This window comes from Pseudophryne corroboree, chromosome 10 (assembly GCF_028390025.1).
Source record: "Pseudophryne corroboree isolate aPseCor3 chromosome 10, aPseCor3.hap2, whole genome shotgun sequence".
NCBI classification, from domain to species: domain Eukaryota; kingdom Metazoa; phylum Chordata; class Amphibia; order Anura; family Myobatrachidae; genus Pseudophryne; species Pseudophryne corroboree.
The window spans coordinates 257,779,373-257,801,071 of NC_086453.1; the positions used below are offsets into that span (position 1 = coordinate 257,779,373).

The 21,699-nt window shown below is 45.5% G+C and overlaps 1 protein-coding gene across 2 annotated transcripts in view; it reads left to right on the forward strand.

Annotated features, from left to right (window-relative positions):
• The window catches only part of LOC134966455 (indolethylamine N-methyltransferase-like), a 143,702-nt gene that overhangs the window by 37,416 nt on the left and 84,587 nt on the right, over positions 1-21,699 (forward strand). For both annotated transcript variants that reach the window (XM_063943211.1, XM_063943210.1), the window contains exon 2: positions 6,582-6,797. In XM_063943211.1, coding sequence (XP_063799281.1) covers positions 6,647-6,797 — 151 coding nt within the window. In that variant the 5' untranslated portion in view covers positions 6,582-6,646. The remainder of the gene's footprint in view (positions 1-6,581; positions 6,798-21,699) is intronic.

A 21,699-nucleotide genomic window follows, 5' to 3' on the forward strand; every position in this document is an offset into this window, starting at 1 on the left:
TTTAGGGAAATTTACTAAGCTCCCGATTTTGACCGAGATGGTGTTTTTTCTTCAAAGTGTCATCTCGGGAATTTACTAAACTCAAATCACGGCAGTGCAATATTATCACGGCCTGCAGTCAGGACTTGGCCTGCTTGCAATTGTGAAGAATGCAATTGTTAAGAATATGATTTAAGAATGGAGTTAGAACCGGAGTTTGAACTGGATTTGGACTACGCTAAAATCTCGAATAATACAATTTCCCCAAAAACTGCAACTCGGGACCATCATGTGGCCTCTCCTCACCTCTGCCTTGAGAACACCAGGACCAATGCCTACTACTTCTCTGTCCAAGAACATCATGACTGCCCCCAAGACTACCCCTCAAGCTGAGCAGGGAACTGAGGGGCGTGCGCATCAGGACCAGATTTTGCTGGGTCAGTTCCATTGGACATTAGTGTGCACTCCACATTCTTTCACCCGCCCGCACTGCTCCCCACACTCTCACACACACCCGCACTGCTCTCATGAGACCAGGACATTTATCATTTTCACAAATTAATGTTTTCCTGCAAATGTGTCTTTCTCTTCTTTCTTCTTACAGGGTACTTTCCCCCCACTGTGTGCTATTCCTGTAATGTGTACCTCCATTGGTTGCACACCCTGCCAGCAGTAACCTACACAGTGCGCCTCACATGGCTGCCTCGGATGGTTCCTCCATGGGCAGGGTGTGCTTCATTTGGATCTTTCCATGCAGAGTATAGCATACTCCTACACTCGTGTCAGTTTTCCCGTGAATGCATTTGGCCCTTGTATGGCTAATCTCCCACTGTGTAACCTTCGTAGTGCGCCCAACATGGCTGCCTTATCTGGTAAACTTGTGGATGGGATGAAAAATACATGGACCTGATGGTTTTACTGGAACCCTACTCTGAACCTAAGGACTCTGCAATCTCCCTGTTTTGTGTTCTCTTCTAGGGGTGGACTATTCCACCCTGGGTAATCCTACGCAGAGCGCCTAAGATGGCTACCGCACCTGGTACCTTGTGAGGGTGGAATACACAACCCCTGGAGGTTATTACCCAAAATGCTTACACCAACCCTGCATTATGCTTTGTGTCTTTATTGTCTGTGTGGTTTATCTTTTGATGTCATTCTTAAATCTTCTGTATTATGTGCATTGTTTGAGTTCTAGTTGGCGCCGCGGATGGCTGCCTCGGTGCTGCTCTGCCAAGCAGCCTTTGTGTTTAGTCCTACATGTATAATATGTCTAATATGTTGAGTCTATTGTACAGTTGCAATGTGCAGTATCAACTCATACGTGTAATGTGTGTAATGTATGCTGTGTTCTTCCCCCTTCGTATGCTATGTATTCCCCCTTCATGTTGCTGCTTGGCGATGCATTGTACCACAAAGAATTCCTAGTGTACGTGAGTACACCTGGCCAATAAAGCTGATTCTGATTCTGATTCTGATGAGGGCATTCGTATTTTTTTGGAACTCAAAGAAAAAAATTACGAATGAATACACCATCGGTCAAATACGCCTGTAATTTGGTAGAACTCGGTAATTTACTAAAAAGTGTAATTCACAAACACTGCCGGCAATAGACAAACACTGCCGTGAAAAAATAGCAATCGTAAAAAAGTGCTAAAATAAAACAGACCTGCTTTTTTTTACCATGTTCTGATAGGCATGCACGGATCCATGAGATCCGTGCATGTTTATCAGTGGGAAGGGGTGGGAAAGTGTTAAATTTGTGGATAAAAAATGCGTAGGGTCCCCCCTCCTAAGCAAAACCAGCCTCGTTGAAAAAATATGGTTAAAAAATGACAGGGGTTCCCCCATATTTTATCAACCAGCACCGGGACAAAAAGCGTAGGGGTCCCCCGTATTTCTGAAACCAGCACCGGGCTCCACTAGCCAGGTACATAATGCCACAGCCGGGGGACACTTTTATATTGGTCCCTGCGGCCCTGGCATTACATACCCAACTAGTCACCCCTTGCCGGGGTACCCTGGAGGAGTGGGAACCCCTTAAATCAAGGGGTCCCCCCTCCTGCCACCCAAGGGCCAGGGGTGAAGCCCGAGGCTGTCCCCCCCATCCAAGGGTGGCGGATGGGGGGCTGATAGCCTTTTTGTCAAAATGTGAATATTGTTTTAGTAGCAGTACTACAAGTCCCAGCAAGCCTCCCCCGCAAGCTGGTACTTGGAGAACCACAAGTACCAGCATGCAGAGGAAAACCGGGCCCGCTGGTACCTGTAGTACTACTACTAAAAAAATACCCCAATAAAAACAGGAGACACTGGATTATGTGAGTATAATTTTTCCCACAGGTACCCCATGGATTCCACATGGAGAAGAGGACCGACCCTCGTGTGAACATAGGTAAGTATGTATGTTTGGTGGTGTGGATGTATGTAATAAACTTTTACTTTCAAGGTGTGTGTCTCCTGTTTTTATTGGGGTATTTTTTTAGTAGTAGTACTACAGGTACCAGCGGGCCCGGTTTTCCTCCGCATGCTGGTACTTGTGGTTCTCCAAGTACCAGCTTGCGGGGGAGGCTTGCTGGGACTTGTAGTACTGCTACTAAAAACAATATTCACATTTTGACAAAAAGGCTATCAGCCCCCCATCCGCCGCCCTTGGATGGGAGGGACAGCCTCGGGCTTCACCCCTGGCCCTTGGGTGGCTGGAGGGGGGGACCCCTTGATTTAAGGGGTTCCCACTCCTCCAGGGTACCCCGGCCACGGGTTACTAGTTGGGTATGTAATGCCAGGGCCGCAGGGACCAATATAAAAGTGTCCCCTGGCTGTGGCATTATGTATCTGGCTAGTGGAGCCCGGTGCTGGTTTCAGAAATACGGGGGACCCCTACGCTTTTTGTCCCCCGTATTTTTGGAACCAGGACCAGGTGCAGAGCCCGGTGCTGGTTGATTAAATATGGGGGAACCCCTGTCACTTTTTCCCCCATATTTTTTCAACCAGGACCGGCTCAAAGAGCCCGAGGCTGGTTTTGCTTAGGAGGGGGGACCCCACGCATTTTTATTTTTTATTTTTAACAATGTTTTATTTTTTTACGAAAGGTGCACAATGAAGCCCAGCACTTATCTCACAAATCCGGCCGAGATTCATTGTGTTAAAGTCGGCAGTGTTTTACAATTCACTCCCGTAAAACACTGACAAAAAATATGAATGACATCGACATCGGTAAATACGAAAATGCAGAATACGACAGCTTAGTAAATTAGTCGTAATAAATTCAAAAAGTTGCAAATTTACACTTTCGATGTCATTCGTGTTTGAACTTTAACCTCATTCGGAAAAATACGAATTTTAGTAAATTTACCCCATTGTATCTACCTAGTGCTCTGAAACAAGCTTATGTAAGCTGGAAAGAGCATGAAATTGTATCCATAACTGTCTGTAGTGGTAACCAAGGCTATGAGACAGACTGCAATGCTGAATAGCCTGACAATAAAGTAATACGGTCAGATTTCTATAAGGAGTGCAATCTGTTTTAAAAAATGCCTTTGAATAAATACACACAATCGGAATAAGTCTGTTTATGATGCGAGTATAACACTGCCAAGTCCTTACAGGCAGTGACAGTAGAATTGCACAACACCTCTATTTCATAAACGTGTACAACATACATTGCTCCTGCTCACTATATAAGTCATAATACTCTTATGTAAATCACACTGCCTGACCTATAAAGGCAGTGATAGCCACCAATTTATTGTCCTGACCATTTGCGTATAACTGGAGTAGCTGTATGTATTACATAGATTAATGTATTGCATAGATTACTGATTAATTATGGAAACATAAAATGTGTTATGAACAATCTCTGGAGTGGCTATTGTAACATCAATAATAAGCCTGATCCTTCATTAGCTTCTAAAGGAAATACTGTAACACTGCTAGACTTAAAGAATGCAGTAAGAAGTTTATGTCATAACGTCATTCAGTTATAACAGAAGCAATACCCTAGGACATCTGTTAAACATTTAATAGGACATTGGAGTAAGTAATAATTTCCACTCCTATAGGAATGGTATATTCTGATAAGATATAAAAAGGGATCTAATTACTATAAGGACATTATCCCGAACATTACACCATTTATGTTAGCATATATACTCCTTTGCATTGAAACTATGGGGGTAATTCTAAGTTGATCGCAGCAGGAATTTTTTTAGCAATTGGGCAAAACCATGTGCACTGCAGGGGAGGCAGGTATAACGTGCAGAAAGAGTTAGATTTGGGTGGGTTATTTTATTTCTGTGCAGGGTATATACTGGCTGCTTTATTTTTACACTGCAAATTAGATTGCAGATTGAACACACCCCACCCAAATCTAACTCTCTCTGCACATGTTATATCTGCCTCCCCTGCAGTGCACATGGTTTTGCCCAATTGCTAACAAAAATCCTGCTGCGATCATCTTGGAATTACCCCCTATATATGACATATGGAGAGCAATGAGTAGAATATTTATAAGAAAGACAACACACGGATGATCTCCTGGAAGTAGCTTCATTGTAATAAACCAGTGAGGATTGTGTAGGTTGTAGCAACACACTTTGGCTTATTTACCAGATAACATTTGAACCATATGTAATATACTGTATTATTAACCACTCAGACACCCATTAGGGTGAAGAACATGATCAACATATAGAATAGCCCAATGAGCCTGAACAATTGTACAAAGAGGCCTATGGCACAATATTTTTACATTTTCAACTCTCTTTATATTTTCTATAATTTTAATATTTTTCCATCTCATATTCTTTTGTGGGGGACTGATGTAATTTTAATTAATTCTATAATAAAAGTTATATTGTATTGTCTAATTGTATAGAATATTGAATGGTGCACCAGTAATCTACCTCTTTTTTCTTTTGTAAACATATACGTTAGTATGACAGAAAAAGCCTGCCTCCACCTGCCTTATCTCACCGCACATACTGATGTCTCAAGTACACACCCACCTGTGTCTCCAACACTATCCCCCCTGTGTTTTCATTATACCATACCCCTGTGACTCTGGCACCACCCCCTGTGTCACCAGCACCACCCTTTCTGTGTTTCTGCAGCACAATACCCATTATGTCTCTAGCCTTACTGTGTTTCTATAGTACCATCCCCCTGTGCCTTCAGCCCCAACCAATCTGTGACTCCAGTGCCAACCCACCAGATTCTTCAGTACCAACCCACATGTGATTCCAGCACCACTCCACCTTTGTCTCCAACCCATCCCCATTGTGTCTCTATCACCATGCCTCTTACAGTATGTCTCCAACACCATCCCCTTTTTTTGCAGCACCATCCTACTGCCTATCCAGCACCATCCCACTATCTCTCCAGCACCATCCCACCTATGTTCCAGCACCATCCCTCCTCTGTTCCAGTGCAATTTCCCTGTGTCTCCAGCATCTCCCCCTTGTGTCTGCAGCAACATCTCACTGTCTCTCCAGCACCATCCCACTATTGTGTCTCCAGCGCCATTTTCCTGTGCCTGTCTGTCCCTATTCCTACTGGTTCACTTCAGGGACAGCCAATACTTACTTCCCTGTTTTTTTCTGTGATCCTCTTTGTAGGCTTTTTAAGCTGGCTTCTTTGGAGAAAGTGCAGAGGTCAGGGGTGCAGCATGTGAACAGGGACTTGTGTTGCTACTGTAGGGCAATAAGCCACAAATGTCCAGCTGTATATTTTGAATGGGGGCACTCCCACTGGCACCCCCATCACCTCTGTTACTCCAAGGATTGGAAAACTTTCCCTTGCGGTCTATTTAATAGCTGTGGCTGTGGGTGCAAAGTAGCTCTGACGTGCCCCAGACAGAACCCCTGGCTGGAGTAGGTGCCTGGAGCACAAGCATGTGGGTGCATCCCCTTTAGCCGAGGTAGATTTATTGGGGGATATTCAATTGTTTGAAAAGTCAGTTGGGTGTCTGTTTTTTTTTGTCTATTACATATGAAAAAACAAACACCCAACTGACTTTTCACACAATTGAATACCTCCCCATTGAGTTTATTCCTTGTAATGTATTTTCTGCAAAGTTGTATGCACATATTAAAATGCAGTGTAGGGGCCGGATGTAATAACGCCTGAGATTGCCATAGGTGCCAGATACCGGGCGTTCTCTGACTTTTTTTTAAAGGGGTAATCACTTACAAGATTGCACCTCTGGCGATCTTGGGCATCATTACATCATTACTCCGGCCCTAGTACTTGATATTTTGTGATTTTTGAATGATGCTTACTTTTACTTTGAATAACAAGCATGCTGCAAAATTAGATGACATATTTCTATATAACAGAATGGGAAAAGGGCTTTAATGAGTCTCAGAGGTAGAATGACTAAAGCTTCTAAAACATACAAGTGGAGATGTTGCCCATAGCAACCAATCAGATTCTATCATTTTGTAGAATGGAATTAAGAATTGAGACTGATTTGAGACTCGTGCTAAATAGTGTAGTTTGTAATGTTCACTATTGTTACCTTTTTTTGAAAGTACATGAGAAATAAATCAAGTCTAAAAATGTAATAGCAAGGTAATCCATATGTTGTTTCTTTATTGAATCATTTAAAGATTTATATCCTACGGCATCTAACTGCAGTCAGACATAATTTGAGTCACCCTGAGAGAAGAACATCATGGAGACACCCTGTACCACCCTGCAGACCTACATTGATGCGTTTAACCCATTAGAGTACTACAATACATTCTATGCTCCAGTAGAAGGAAAGCTTACTGGAGAATGGACAGACTTTGTGTTTCGGAATCTTCATGAAACCTTTTCTCCAGGTAATTATAAAACACTAAACAGAAACACCAATTCATTGCTGATAGAGCTGTACAAGCAGTGTTACCGCTACACTAATTCATGCAGTATTACTATGTTTAAGCGTTACTAAAAGATATGGTTTATCATATCTGTGTTTAATGCTATAACTGACAAACACACACACACACGCACGCACGCACGCACGCACGCACGCACACACACACACACACACACACTTGCAAAATGATTCATCCCCCTAAGAATTCAACAGATTTATTTGAATTACAAATGAGACCTAGGCCAGGCACACACTAGAGCAATATTGGGATGATATGTAATTTTGAGGCAAATTGGAATGACATATTGTCCATATCACACAATGCTCAGTTGCACACTCACGTGCGTCATATTTGACATCTTCTGGTTGGTCGTGCTGCAGGTCAATCAGAAGATATAGTGAACAATGTGGTGCACATCGTGTAGTGTGTACGACCAACCAGATGACCAGGCGATATGTCATTTCGATTTGGTCTCTGTAGATGTCACCTCTTGCCAGTGATTTAAAGATTTTTGTTCTTGTGTACAGGAACAACAAAAAATTGTATATGATGAAATAATATGAAGATGATTCAATCTCTTGAAAGATTGCACAGTGTGTATGCTCAGTGTCTTTTGTTTTGGAATAAAATAAGAATTTACTTACCGATAATTCTATTTCTCGGAGTCCGTAGTGGATGCTGGGGTTCCTGAAAGGACCATGGGGAATAGCGGCTCCGCAGGAGACAGGGCACAAAAGTAAAGCTTTTACAGGTCAGGTGGTGTGTACTGGCTCCTCCCCCTATGACCCTCCTCCAGACTCCAGTTAGGTACTGTGCCCGGACGAGCGTACACAATAAGGGAGGATTTTGAATCCCGGGTAAGACTCATACCAGCCACACCAATCACACCGTACAACTTGTGATCTAAACCCAGTTAACAGTATGATAACAGAGGAGCCTCTGAAAGATGGCTTCCTAAACAATAACCCGAATTAGTTAACAATAACTATGTACAAGTATTGCAGATAATCCGCACTTGGGATGGGCGCCCAGCATCCACTACGGACTCCGAGAAATAGAATTATCGGTAAGTAAATTCTTATTTTCTCTATCGTCCTAAGTGGATGCTGGGGTTCCTGAAAGGACCATGGGGATTATACCAAAGCTCCCAAACGGGCGGGAGAGTGCGGATGACTCTGCAGCACCGAATGAGAGAACTCCAGGTCCTCCTTTGCCAGGGTATCAAATTTGTAAAAATTTACAAACGTGTTCTCCCCTGACCACGTAGCTGCTCGGCAGAGTAGTAATGCCGAGACCCCTCGGGCAGCCGCCCAAGATGAGCCCACCTTCCTTGCGGAATGGGCCTTAACAGATTTAGGCTGTGGCAGGCCTGCCACAGAATGTACAAGTTGAATTTTGTTACAAATCCAACGAGCAATCGACTGCTTAGAAGCAGGTGCACCCAACTTGTTGGGTGCATACAGTATAAACAGCGAGTCAGATTTTCTGACTCCAGCCGTCCTTTAAATGTATATTTTTAAGGCTCTGACAACGTCCAACAACTTGGAGTCCTTCAAGTCGTCTGTAGCCGCAGGCACTACAATAGGCTGGTTCAGGTGAAACGCTGATACCACCTTAGGGAGAAAATGCGGACGCGTCCGCAGCTCTGCCCTATGTCGAATGGAAAATTAAATAAGGGCTTTTATAAAACAAAGCCGCCAGTTCAGATACTCTCCCGGCCGAAGCCAGGGCCAGTAACATAGTCACTTTCCATGTGAGATATTTCAAATCCACCTTCTTTAGTGGTTCAAACCAATTTGATTTGAGGAAATCTAAAACTACATTTAGATCCCACGGTGCCACCTTAGGCACCACAGGAGGCTGTATATGCAGTACTCCTTTGATAAAAATCTGGACCTCAGGGACTGAGGCCAATTCTTTTTGGAAGAATATTGATAGGGCCGAAATTTGAACCTTAATAGATCCCAATTTGAGACCCATAGACAATCCTGATTGCAGGAAATGTAGGAAAACGACCCAGTTGAAATTCCTCCATCGGAGCACTCCGCTGCTCGCACCACGCAACATATTTTCGCCAAATACGGCGATAATGCTTCGCGGTGACTTCCTTCCTTGCCTTTATCAAGGTAGGAATGACTTCTTCTGGAATGCCTTTTCCTTTTAGGATCTGGCATTCAAAACGCCATGCCGTCAAACGCAGCCGCGGTAAGTCTTGAAAAAGACAAGTACCCTGCTGAAGCAGGTCCCTTCTCAGAAGTAGAGGCCACGGATCGTCCGTGACCATCTCTTGAAGTTCCGGGTACCAAGTCCTTCTTGGCCAATCCGGAGCCACTAGTCTTACTCCACTTTGCCGTATAATCCTCAATACCTTTGGTATGAGAGGCAGAGGAGGAAACACATATACCGACTGGTACACCCAAGGTGTTACCAGCGCGTCCACAGCTATTGCCTGCGGATCTCTTGACCTGGCGCAATACCTGTCCAGTGTTTTGTTGAGGCGAGACGCCATCATGTCCACCATTGGTTTTACCCAACGGTTTAATAGCATGTGGAAAACTTCTGGATGAAGTCTCCACTCTCCCGGGTGAAGGTCGTGTCTGCTGAGGAAGTCTGCTTCCCAGTTGTCCACGCCCGGGATGAATACTGCTGACAGTGCTATCACGTGATTCTCCGCCCAGCGAAGGATCCTGGCAGCTTCTGCCATTGCCCTCCTGCTTCTTGTGCCGCCCTGTCTGTTTACATGGGCGACTGCCGTGATGTTGTCCGACTGGATCAACACCGGTCTTCCTTGAAGCAGAGGTTCCGCCTGGCTTAGAGCATTGTAGATTGCTCTTAGTTCCAGAATGCTTATGTGAAGAGACTTTTTCAGGCTCGACCACACTCCCTGGAAATTTCTTCCCTGTGTGACTGCTCCCCAGCCTCTCTGGCTGGCACCCGTGGTCACCAGGATCCAATCCTGCATGCCGAATCTGCGGCCCTCCAATAGATGAGCCTCCTGCAACCACCACAGAAGGGATACCCTTGTCCTCGGCGACAGGGTTATCCGCAGGTGCATCTGAAGATGCGACCCTGACCATTTGTCCAACAGATCCCTTTGCATGGAATCTGACGAAAGGGATTGCTTCGTAAGAAGCTACCATTTTTTCCCAGGACTCTTGTGCATTGATGTACAGACACCTTTCCTGGTTTTAGGAGGTTCCTGACCAGGTCAGATAACTCCTTGGCTTTTTCTTCGGGAAGAAAAACCTTTTCTGAACTGTGTCCAGAATCATCCCCAGGAACAGCAGACGAGTTGTCGGCATTAATTGGGATTTTGGAATATTCAGAATCCATCCGTGCTGCTTTAGCACCTCTTGAGATAGTGCTAAACCCATCTCTAGCTGTTCTCTGGACCTTGCCCTTATTAGGAGATCGTCCAAGTATGGGATAATTAATACGCCTTTTCTTCGAAGAAGAAATATTATCTCGGCCATTACCTTTGTAAAGACCCGAGGTGCCGTGGACAAACCAAACGGCAGCGTCTGAAACTGATAGTGACAGTTTTGTACAACGAACCTGAGGTACCCCTGGTGTGAGGGGTAATTGGAACGTGGAGATACGCATCCTTGATGTCCAAGGATACCATAAAGTCCCCTTCTTCCAGGTTCGCTATCACTGCTCTGAGTGACTCCATCTTGAACTTGAACTTCTTTATGTACAGGTTCAAGGACTTCAGATTTAGAATAGGCCTTACCGAGCCATCCGGCTTCGGTACCACAAAAAGAGTGGAATAATACCCCTTCCCTTGTTGTAGAAGAGGTACCTTGACTATCACCTGCTGAGAATACAGCTTGTGAATGGCTTCCAAAACCGTCTCCCTTTCTGAGGGGGACGTTGGTAAAGCAGACTTCAGGAAACGGCGAGGTGGCTCTGTCTCTAATTTCAACCTGTACCCCTGAGATATTATCTGCAGGATCCAGGGATTTACCTGCGAGTGAGCCCACTGCGCGCTGTAATTCTTGAGACGACCGCCTACCGCCCCCGAGTCCGCTTGCGAAGCCCCAGCGTCATGCTGAGACTTTTGTAGAAGCCGGGGAGGGCTTCTGTTCCTGGGAAGGAGCTGCCTGTTGCTGTCTCTTCCCTCGTCCTCTGCCTCGTGGCAGATATGAATAGCCCTTTGCTCTCTTATTTTTAAAGGAACGAAAAGGCTGCGATTGAAAGGTCGGTGCCTTTTTCTGTTGGGGAGTGACTTGAGGTAGAAAGGTGGATTTCCCGGCCGTAGCCGTGGCCACCAAATCCGATAGACCGACCCCAAATAACTCCTCTACGCATCGCCTGTCCACTGTCGTGTCCATAAAGCTCTTCTGGCCGAAATGGACATAGCACTTACCCGTGATGCCAGTGTGCAGATATCTCTCTGTGCATCACGCATATAAAGAAATGCATCCTTTATTTGTTCTAACGACAGTAAAATATTGTCCCTGTCCAGGGTATCAATATTTTCGATCAGGGACTCTGACCAAACTACCCCAGCACTGCACATCCAGGCAGTCGCAATAGCTGGTCGTAGTATAACACCTGCATGTGTGTATATACCTTTTTGGATATTTTCCATCCTCCTATCTGATGGATCTTTAAGTGCGGCCGTCTCAGGAGAGGGTAACGCCACTTGTTTTGATAAGCGTGTTAGCGCTTTGTCCACCCTAGGAGGTGTTTCCCAGCGCTCCCTAACCTCTGGCGGGAAAGGGTATAAAGCCAATAACTTCTTTGAAATTAGCAGTTTTTTATCGGGGCACCCCACGCTTCATCACACACGTCATTTAATTCTTCTGATTCGGTAAAAACTACTGGTAGTTTTTTCACACCCCACATAATACCCTGTTTAGTGGTACCTGTAGTATCAGCTAAATGTAACATCTCCTTTATTGCCAAAATCATATAACGTGTGGCCCTTTTGGAAAATACGGTTGATTCGTCACCTTCACTACCGGAATCAGTGCCTGTGTCTGGGTCTGTGTCGACCGACTGAGGCAAGGGGCGTTTTACAGCCCCTGACGGTGTTTGAGGCGCCTGGACAGGCACTAAGTGAGTGTCCGGCCGCCTCATGTCGGCAAACGACTGCTTAAGCGAGTTGACGCTATCCCGTAATTCCACAAATAAAGGCATCCATTCTGGTGTCGACCCCCTAGAAGGTGACATCCTCATATTTGGCAATTGCTCCGCCTCCACACCAATAACGTCCTCATACATGTCGACACACACGTACCGACACACAGCAGACACACAGGGAATGCTCTATACGAAGACAGGACCCACTAGCCCTTTGGGGAGACAGAGGGAGAGTCTGCCAGCACACACCAAAAAGCGCTATATATGACAGGGATAGCCTTATGATTAAGTGCTCCCTTATAGCTGCTTTTATATTAATATATTGCCATTTATTTTGCCCCCCCTCTCTGTTATACCCTGTTTCTGTAGTGCAGTGCAGGGGAGAGACCTGGGAGCCTTCCTGACCAGCGGAGCTGTGACAGAAAATGGCGCCGTGTGCTGAGGAGATAGGCCCCGCCCCTTTTCCGGCGGGCTCGTCTCCCGCTATTTAGTACATTTAGGCAGGGGTAAATATCTCCATATAGCCTCTGGGGCTATATGTGAGGTATTTTTAGCCTTTTTAAAGGTTTACATTTGCCTCCCAGGGCGCCCCCCCCCAGCGCCCTGCACCCTCAGTGACTGCCGTGTGAAGTGTGCTGAGAGGAAAATGGCGCACAGCTGCAGTGCTGTGCGCTACCTTAAGAAGACTGCAGGAGTCTTCAGCCGCCGATTCTGGACCTCTTCTTGCTTCAGCATCTGTGAGGGGGCCGGCGGCGTGGCTCCGGTGACCATCCAGGCTGTACCTGTGATCGTCCCTCTGGAGCTTCATGTCCAGTAGCCAAGAAGCCAATCCATCCTGCACGCAGGTGAGTTCACTTCTTCTCCCCTCTGTCCCTCGTTGCAGTGATCCTGTTGCCAGCAGGAATCACTGTAAAATAAAAAACCTAAGCTAAACTCTCTAAGCAGCTCTTTATGAGAGCCACCTAGAATTGCACCCTTCTCGGCCGGGCACAAAAATCTAACTGGAGTCTGGAGGAGGGTCATAGGGGGAGGAGCCAGTACACACCACCTGACCTGTAAAAGCTTTACTTTTGTGCCCTGTCTCCTGCGGAGCCGCTATTCCCCATGGTCCTTTCAGGAACCCCAGCATCCACTTAGGACGATAGAGAAAAGGGAATTGGAACGACCAATACGTTGTTTTCGCATTACTAAGCATCTGAATTTTTCAAATCTGTGTTTTCCGATATTTTATGGCAACAATTGATGAGAGGTTGTGGTTTGAGGAGTTGGTGAGTTGTTGGAGAGTTCTTTTTTGATTACTGAGCGCTATATTGAGGTTGGTAGCTGTCCTGTCTTATATATTATCTTGCTTATTAGTAGTTTGTCCTAGATTTCTGTATCTGTTTTTTTCCTGTCCATTGTCATTGTTTCTGTTTGAGTGCATGTGCTCTTTGTTTAGTAGGAGTTGAGTGTGGTTAATTTTTTAACGTTGTGTTGTGTTTGTCATTTCTGGGTCTGAGGTTAATGAGGTGGGGAGGTGAAGGAGGTGACAGCTGAGACGCCACACTCTTCTGATGAGAGTGATGAGGCACCCCTGCAGTGCACCAGGACCAAGACTGGGTGGAATGTCAAGCTTACGTTTGGTGAAAATATGGCCCTTTTGCCTGAGGTGATGAAATATCACCAGCACCTGTTCGGTCATGGGGCTACCATAGTTCTACCAGAAAGAAGAATGTGATTTGGGCAAAGGTGGTGAATGTGGAAGGCCCCTTGAGCAGGATGGATGACAAGTGCTTATACACTTCTACGATATAACGCGCCGTGTGAAGGCGAAGATGGCCAAAGGTACAAAGTCGGCATGGCAGACAGGAGGTGGTCCCCCTTAAGTCGTTGCCTGCCTGGAATATGAGGAGCCACTTCAGGTCCTGATTCCTCCTGAGTAGAGATGAGCAGGTTTGGTTCCCAAGGAACCGAAACCCCACTCCCACCCGACCTTTGAGATCCTTGCTTAGATCCGGGTCCGGCTCAGAACATGCCATCTCACACGGATCCAAAAACTTGGCAAACTGTCATCAACCCGCTGTAGGATTCTCATGAGTTTTGAATTCTATAGAAATCCATGGTAAACGGTGCCATTTTCACTCAAGCATTGGAGAGTTTACTGGACAGATGTGTCCATCTCCAGTACTGTGTCTGGCGTGGCGTGGGGCAGGTGCTCTACTTGCTGTATTTGAAAGAGGTGCTTCTATATCTTAAAGAGGTACTCTGTCTACTGTAAATGAAAGGGGTGCTCTCTCTGCTGTATCTGAAAGGTTGCCCTGTCTGCTGTATCTGAAAGGGGTGCTCTCTCTGTCTGCTGTACCTGAAAAAAGTGTGCTCTCTCTTTCTGCTGTATCTGAAAAAGGGGTGCTCTCTCTGTCTGCTGTATCTAAACAAGGGGTGCTTTCTCTGTCTCCTGTATATGAAAAAGGGGTGCTCTCTCTGTCTGCTGTATCATAAAAAGAGGTTCTCTCTCTGTCTGCTGTATCTAAAAAAGGGGTGCTCTCTCTGTCTGCTGTATCTAAAAAGGGGTGCTCTCTCTGTCTGCTGTATCTGAAAAAGGGGTGCTTTCTCTGTCTCCTGTATCTGAAAAAGAGGTGCTCTCTCTCTCTGCTGTAGCTAAAAAGGGTGCTCTCTCTGTCTGCTGTATCTTAAAAAGAGGTTCTTTCTCTGCTGTATCTAAACAAGGGGTGCTTTCTCTGTCTCCTGTGTCTGAAAAAGGGTGCTCTCTCTGTCTGCTGTATCTGAAAAAGAGGTGCTCTCTCTGTCTGCTGTATCTGAAAAAGGGGTGCTCTCTCTGCCTGTTGTATCTGAAAGGGGTGATCTGTCAGTCCATCCAGGGGCTCTGCCCCAGTGTAAAATGAAAATAATAAAAGCTAAAAACAAAAATCCTAAAATTCTAATTATATATTTTTTTGTTGTGTTTGTGATGTACCCCAGTGTACTATACAATTTTTATTTTATTTTCATAAGTACTGTGACACTGCCAGTCAGACCGCAGTATATTATTTTCTACTCGTAAATGTATTGTGCGATGCTGTCGGTACAGTCAACCGTAGTGTGTAATTATTATATATTTCTGACTCATTTGTGCAACACTAACCGCAGGTGTATGATATAAAAAATACTTCTACATATTTTTGACTCATTTGTGTGATGCTGTAACCGCCAGTGCATGATATAAAAATACTTCTACATATTTTTGACTCATTTGTACGACACTGTAACTGCCAGTGTGTGATATAAAAGTTCTTCGACATATTTTGGACTAATTTGTGCGACACTGTAACTGCAGTGTGTAATTATTATATATATATATATATATATATATATATATATTTATTTGACTCATTTGTGCAACGCTGTTGGTGAAGTCAACCGCAGTGTTTGATTATTATATATATTTCTGACTCATTTGTGCGACACTGTTGCTGTACCCCCACTTCGTGTTGATAGAAATGGTGGACATACAATTGAAAGATCAGGAACCACTTCCTACTACTAATGCTGAAGCTGCTGACACTAGTCATGACATTGACAATGCAAGTCCGTCAATGGGCCTAATTCAGACCTGATCGCACGCTAGCTATTTTTTTTGCAGCGCTGAAATCAGATAGTCGCCGCCTATAGGAGAGTGTTTTTTTGCTTTGCAAGTGTGCGATCGCATATGCAGCCGAGCACTACAAAAAAGTTTTGTGCAGTTTCTGAGTTGCCCAGAACTTATTCAACCACTGCGATCACTTCAGACTGTCAGGTCCCGGAATTGACGTCAGACACCCGCCCTGCAAACGCTTGTGCATGCCTGCATTTTTCCAGACACTCCCAGAAAACAGTCAGTTGCCACCCACAAACGCCTTCTTCCTGTCAATCTCCTTACGATCGGCTGTGTGAATGGATTCTTCATAAAACTCATTGATCCGCTTTGCACCCGTACGACACGCCTGCGCATTGCGGTACATACGCATATGCAGTTCTGACCTGATCACAGCGCAGAGAAAAAGTCTAGCGTGCGATCAGGTCTGAATGACCCCCAATGTCATCTGCTGAGGCCAATGCCCAATGGCATAGAGGGCATGTAAAAACAAAGAAGCAATATTTTACGGTTATAAATAAAAAAAAAGTAAAGTTAGCTGATGAGAAACGTAAAAATTGCAAAAATGACATTCACTACACGATGAGAAAATGAAAGGCTAAGGCCTTGGCAGAGTTGGCCCTCGGCACAGTCAACCTAGGCAAATGCCTAGGGCGTTTGGTATGCCTAGGGGCACAAGCAGCTTCTGCTGATAAAATGATATGCAGCATGCCTATATTCTGTGTGAGACTGCGGCTGTATCTGCATACGAAATGCTATGTTACATTGTATTCCTGGAAATCACTGTAACATATAATTTCATATGCCCATACATCCACAGTCTCCCACAAAATATAGGCATGCTGCATATAATTTTAATCAGCAGAAGCTGCTTGTGCATCCATAGCCACATAATGCAAATAAGACACATTTTCGTCAAAAAAAGCGCCCAATGTCAGCAAGGCTTCCAGCTGACTCACGCCAGGCATCTCCTGCTGCATGGTGTATTGAAGCAAGATGTATGAGGATACATCTGTATCCAAGCAGAGGCAGAGGTCTCAGTGTTAACAGCCATGTGAGTGCTGTGTGTGGGTGGGTTGGTTGTATAGTAGTGTTCGAAATATGTGTAAGGGGCATTTTGTGTGTCATGTATATAAATGCATTAATAATGTGCGGCATATGTGTAAGGAACATTATGTGTATAAGGGCATTAATAATGTGCAGCATATGTGTAAGGGACATTATGTGTATAAGGGCATTAATAAAAGTTGGCATAATGTGTAAGGTGCATTATGTTTATAAGGGCATTAATATTGTGTGTCATATGTGTAAGTGGCATTACTGTGTGGAATTATGTGTATAAATGCATTACTAATGTGTGGCATTATAAGGTGCTCTACTGTGTGACGTAACGTAAAGAAAGGGCACTACTGTGTGGTCTAATGTGAATAAAAAGCAATATGGTGAGGTGTAATGTGAATAAGAGCAATTCAGTATGATGTAATGTGAATAAGGGGCACTACTGTGAGGAGTAACGTATATAAGGTAAAGTGGTAGTACTGTGTGATGTAACTTGAATAAGGGACATAATAGCATGATATAATGTGAATAAAGTTGCACTACTGTGTTGCACTATTTGAATTGGGGGTACAATTGTGTGGCCATGCCCCTTGCCAGCAAGAACATGCCCCTTATTGAGCTGTACACCAAATTTAAAATATAGAGGGTGGGAGCACCAAAATGAGGACTGCTATGGGTGAGGGGTGATGGAAGGGGGTACAAGGCCAGAGGTGGAATGAGCAGCAGTGCTAGGGGCACCAGACAAAATCTTGCCTGGGGCATCATATCGGTTATGGACGGCTCTGGGCTTTGGCCTGTGTTTATGACTGGTGATTCTGTGTCTCATAGTGATCATATAAGTCCTCCACCCCGTAGAAGAGTTAAAAAAATGAAACTTGTTAAGGCATAGGAACCAACTGTGCATTTAGAAGTATCACCAATCCCCAAGGAGAGTTCAAATGTGTCCGCCGTTGCGATGTATAAGCCTGACCTTGGTGTTGGTGATGAGGATTTAGGTGATGGGGATTTGGTTTGTTTAATTAAGGCTCCAGTGGAGACAGTTGTTGCCCATGGTATGAAAAAGCCCATTGTCATGCCTTGGCAAAAGACAAAACAAAACAAAACAATCCACCTCTTCCGTGTGGAATTATTTCTCCCCATACCCAGACAATTACTGTGTAGCCATCTGTAGCCTTTGTAAAGCCATTGTAAGTAGAGGTAGGGACCGTAACCACATAGGAACCTCCTTCCTGTTATACCACTTGCAGTGCATACATCACAAGATGTTGAAACATTTAGAAACTTTGGATAAGAACATAACCCTTTTCTCTGTTGGATCCAACCACGTGCAATCCCCACCACCAGCAGCCTCTTTGTCAATTTCCTCCTCAATCAGGATTGGAAGGAGTCCTGTATCCAATACCTCTGCAGGATCCTTGAGTGCTACACTTACTGTTGCTGCTGTAGCTGCTGGGAGTTGATCTTCATCCCAGAAGGGGACCAGGAAGATTACTTGTAGTTTAACAAAACAATTGACTGTTCAACAATCCTTTGCAAGAAAGATGAAGTATGACAGCAGTCACCCAGTTGCAAAGCGGATTACTGAAGCCATAACAACTATGCTGGTGTTAGACGTGCATTCGGTATCCACCATTAGTGAAGTGGGATTTAGACAGTTGATTGACGTACTGTGTTCCCAGTACCAAATCCCGTCAGGATTCCACTTCACTAGAGAAGCAATTCCCAGCATGTACAAGGACATTAAAAAAAGTGTTATTAGTGTCCTCAGAAATGTCATTGTACCCAGTGTCCACTTAACCATGGATATGTAGACAATTGGAATAAGGTAAACTAAAGACTATATGACTGTGGCAGCCCACTCGGTAGATGTATTGCATTCCACAGCAAAAACAGCAGCAGCAGCATCTCACAAATGCCAACTCATTCAGAGGCAGGCTATGCTGTGTATCACCATTTTCAGTAAGAGACCCACCGCTGAGAACCTCTTTGAAAAACTAAGGGGAAATCATTGCACAATGGCCCTCATTCCGAGTTGTTCACTCACAAGCTGCTTTTAGCAGCTTTGCACACGCTAAGCTGCCGCCTACTGGGAGTGAATCTTAGCTTATCAAAATTGCGAACAAAAGATTTGCAATATTGTGAAAAGACTTCTCTGTGCAGTTTCTGAGTAGCTCGAGACATACTCTTCCAGTGCGATCAGTTCAGTGCTTGTCGTTCCTGGTTTGACGTCACAAACACACCCAGCGTTCGCCCAGACACTCCTCCGTTTCTCCAGCCACTCCCGCGTTTTTCCCAGAAACGGTAGCGTTTTTTCAAACACTCCCATAAAACGGCCAGTTTCCTCCCAGAAACACCCACTTCCTGTCAATCACACTCAGATCTCCAGAACGAAGAAAAAACCTTGTAATGCCGTGAGTAAAATACCAATCTTCATAGAAAATTTACTTGGCGCAGTTGCAGTGCGAACATTGCGCATGCGCAATTAGCAGAAAATCGCTGCGATGCGAAGAAAATTACCGAGCGAACAACTCGGAATGACCACCAATGGCTTACCCCACTTGGACTCTCCTTGGGATTTGTGATATCTGACAATGCCACCAATATTGTGAGAGCATTACATTTGGGCGAATTCCAGCACGCCCTATGTTTTGTTCACACAATTCATTTGGTGGTGCAGATTTTTTTTAAAAACTGACAGAGGCGTGCAGGAGATGCTGTCGGTAGCCCGAAAAATTTGTGGACCTTTTCAACATTCAGCAACTGCATGTCGAAGAATGGAGCGCAAGCTCTTAAATTTGCCCTGCCATCACCTAAAGCAAGAGGTAATGATGAGGTGGAATTCTACCCTTTATATGATTCAAAGGATGAAGGAGCAGCAAAAGGTTATTCAAGCCTACATATCCACCTATGACATAGGAAAAGGAGCAGGAATGCACCTGAGTCAAGCAAAGTGGAGAATAGTTTCCGTGTTGTGCAAGGTTCTCAAACCCTTTGAAGTTGCCACATGTGAAAAGTTAGTACGGACACTTTTAGCTTGAGTCAGGTCATTCCCCTCTTCAGGATTTTGCAAAAGCGGCTGGAGAAAGTGGAGGAGAAACTGAAATGGAGCGATTGTACTAAGTATGACGGACTTGTAGATGAAGCTCTTAATTCGCTTTGCCAGGATTCAAGGGTTGTCAATCTCTTGAAATCAGATCATTATATTTTGGCGACAGTACCATAGGCATGCGCACATGCGGTTCCTGGTGCACACAGGCACCACCTAATGTGCGGCACCCCCCATACGCCACACCTGCAGAACAGTGGAGTGGTGATCACTGCTCATTCCTGGCTGTGTGGCTTATCCCCTCTGCTGCGGCGGACACAGGGCAAGACGATATACAGCATGCTAAGCCATCGCCCAGCACAGGGCCAGCTCAGCTTAACTGGGGCAGCACCGCAGTGATTTCCTGCACTGACTGAGGACCCGTGCTCCTCCTCTGCTGGCCGGGCAGCTCCTGCTGATTTGGATGGGGTTTTCTAAAAGTGGGCGTGGCCAATGGGGTCCACAATTAGGCCACACCCCCAGCTTTCCCTGGGCCCAATGATCTACAGTATGTGCAGCCCTGTCTTCTCTTGCTGGTGCAAGTGGATCTCTGAAAGCTGCCATCCCATGGAGCCCGCTCAGGAAGGAGAAGGTAAGATGTGTGTGTGTAGGTGTGTGTGCTAGCAAACTCGGCAACATGGGGCAAAGAGTACACCCGTGCCGGGCAGCAAGGTTCTGAGGGGCCCCAAGGTTCTGACCCCACCCCCTGTTTTATCTCTGCTATAGCGTATATGATCCATGATGAGCAGGGGGAACACTGTTCCTGGCTGGAACAGATGTGACTGGAACCGCAGCATGACAAAAGAAGAACAAAGCAGCCGCAGGCACCCTCCCTATCCATGAGGAAACTGACACAGTGTGGTAAGTGTCAGTGTATTTTTGCTATATTTCCAGTCTCATGAAATCTCTCTCTCTTCCTCCCTATCTTTCCCTCCCCCTCTCTCACCCGCCTCTCTATCTTTTCCTCCTTCTTCCTCTCTATCTTTAGCTCTCTCTCTCTCCCCCTCTCACTCTCTCCCCCACTCTCTCTCTCTCCCTCCAACCCCCATACCCCACCCCCTCTATATGTCTCTCTCCTCTCTCTCTCCCTCTTTCCCCATAACTCTCTCTCTCTATGGGGCCCATTTATCATGGATTACATATTGAATGCGATCTAGATGGGATCTTACCGCCCAGGATCGCATTGCAAAATGCGATCCCTACTGATGACCGCGATGCACTGAGGCTTTTCTGGCAGAAGGTTCTCGGGGAACCCAGCTGGATCTACTTTCCCCGATCTAGGATACAATGGGCTATCGCAGTCAAATATTGCAGTAGCTGCAGGGAACAATATCGGGATACATTGTGCAGCATTTCATCCCCCATAGAAACCTAAGGGGGATGCGGCTGCGGGCGGAAATGGAGGGATTGCAGCAGGTATCTCCGATATCTCTGGTTGATATACGTCAGGAATCCTGGGAAAGTCCAGGTAAGAAGTTTGTGCCTCACAAGAAGCTGCTTGCTCGCTATCCCCTCGCGCCAGAGCTGTCTAAAAATTGGGAGACACCTCCTCCAGTGGACTCGCATGTGGCAAGGATGGTGGTTTCCTCAGCTCTACCTGTTACTACAGTCACGTCTCTGAAAGAGCCTACGGATAAACGTGTGGAGGGTTGTCTGAAAGCGATTTACACCCTCACGGGTGCTCTGCAAAGGCCCAATATTGAGCGACATTGGCTGCAGAAGCTATTGAAGCATGGGCCCAAGAGTTGGAAGCTGAAATCTCTTCTGACCATGCTAGACAATGCTTGTCATATATTGTCACAGCTTCTCACTATATTAAAAGGCCGTAGCCTTCAAAAACCGTCCTCCTCATCGATTGTCTGACAGACGTTCCTTCAGACCAGACAGACAAAGGCAAAGACTCTTCATTCGGTGGTACAGACCCTCCTGGACACAGGAGTGGTAGTACAGGTGCCTCTTTCTCAGAGGGACCAGGGGTACTATTCTCAGCTGTTTCTAGTCCCGAAACCGAATTGGTTCTC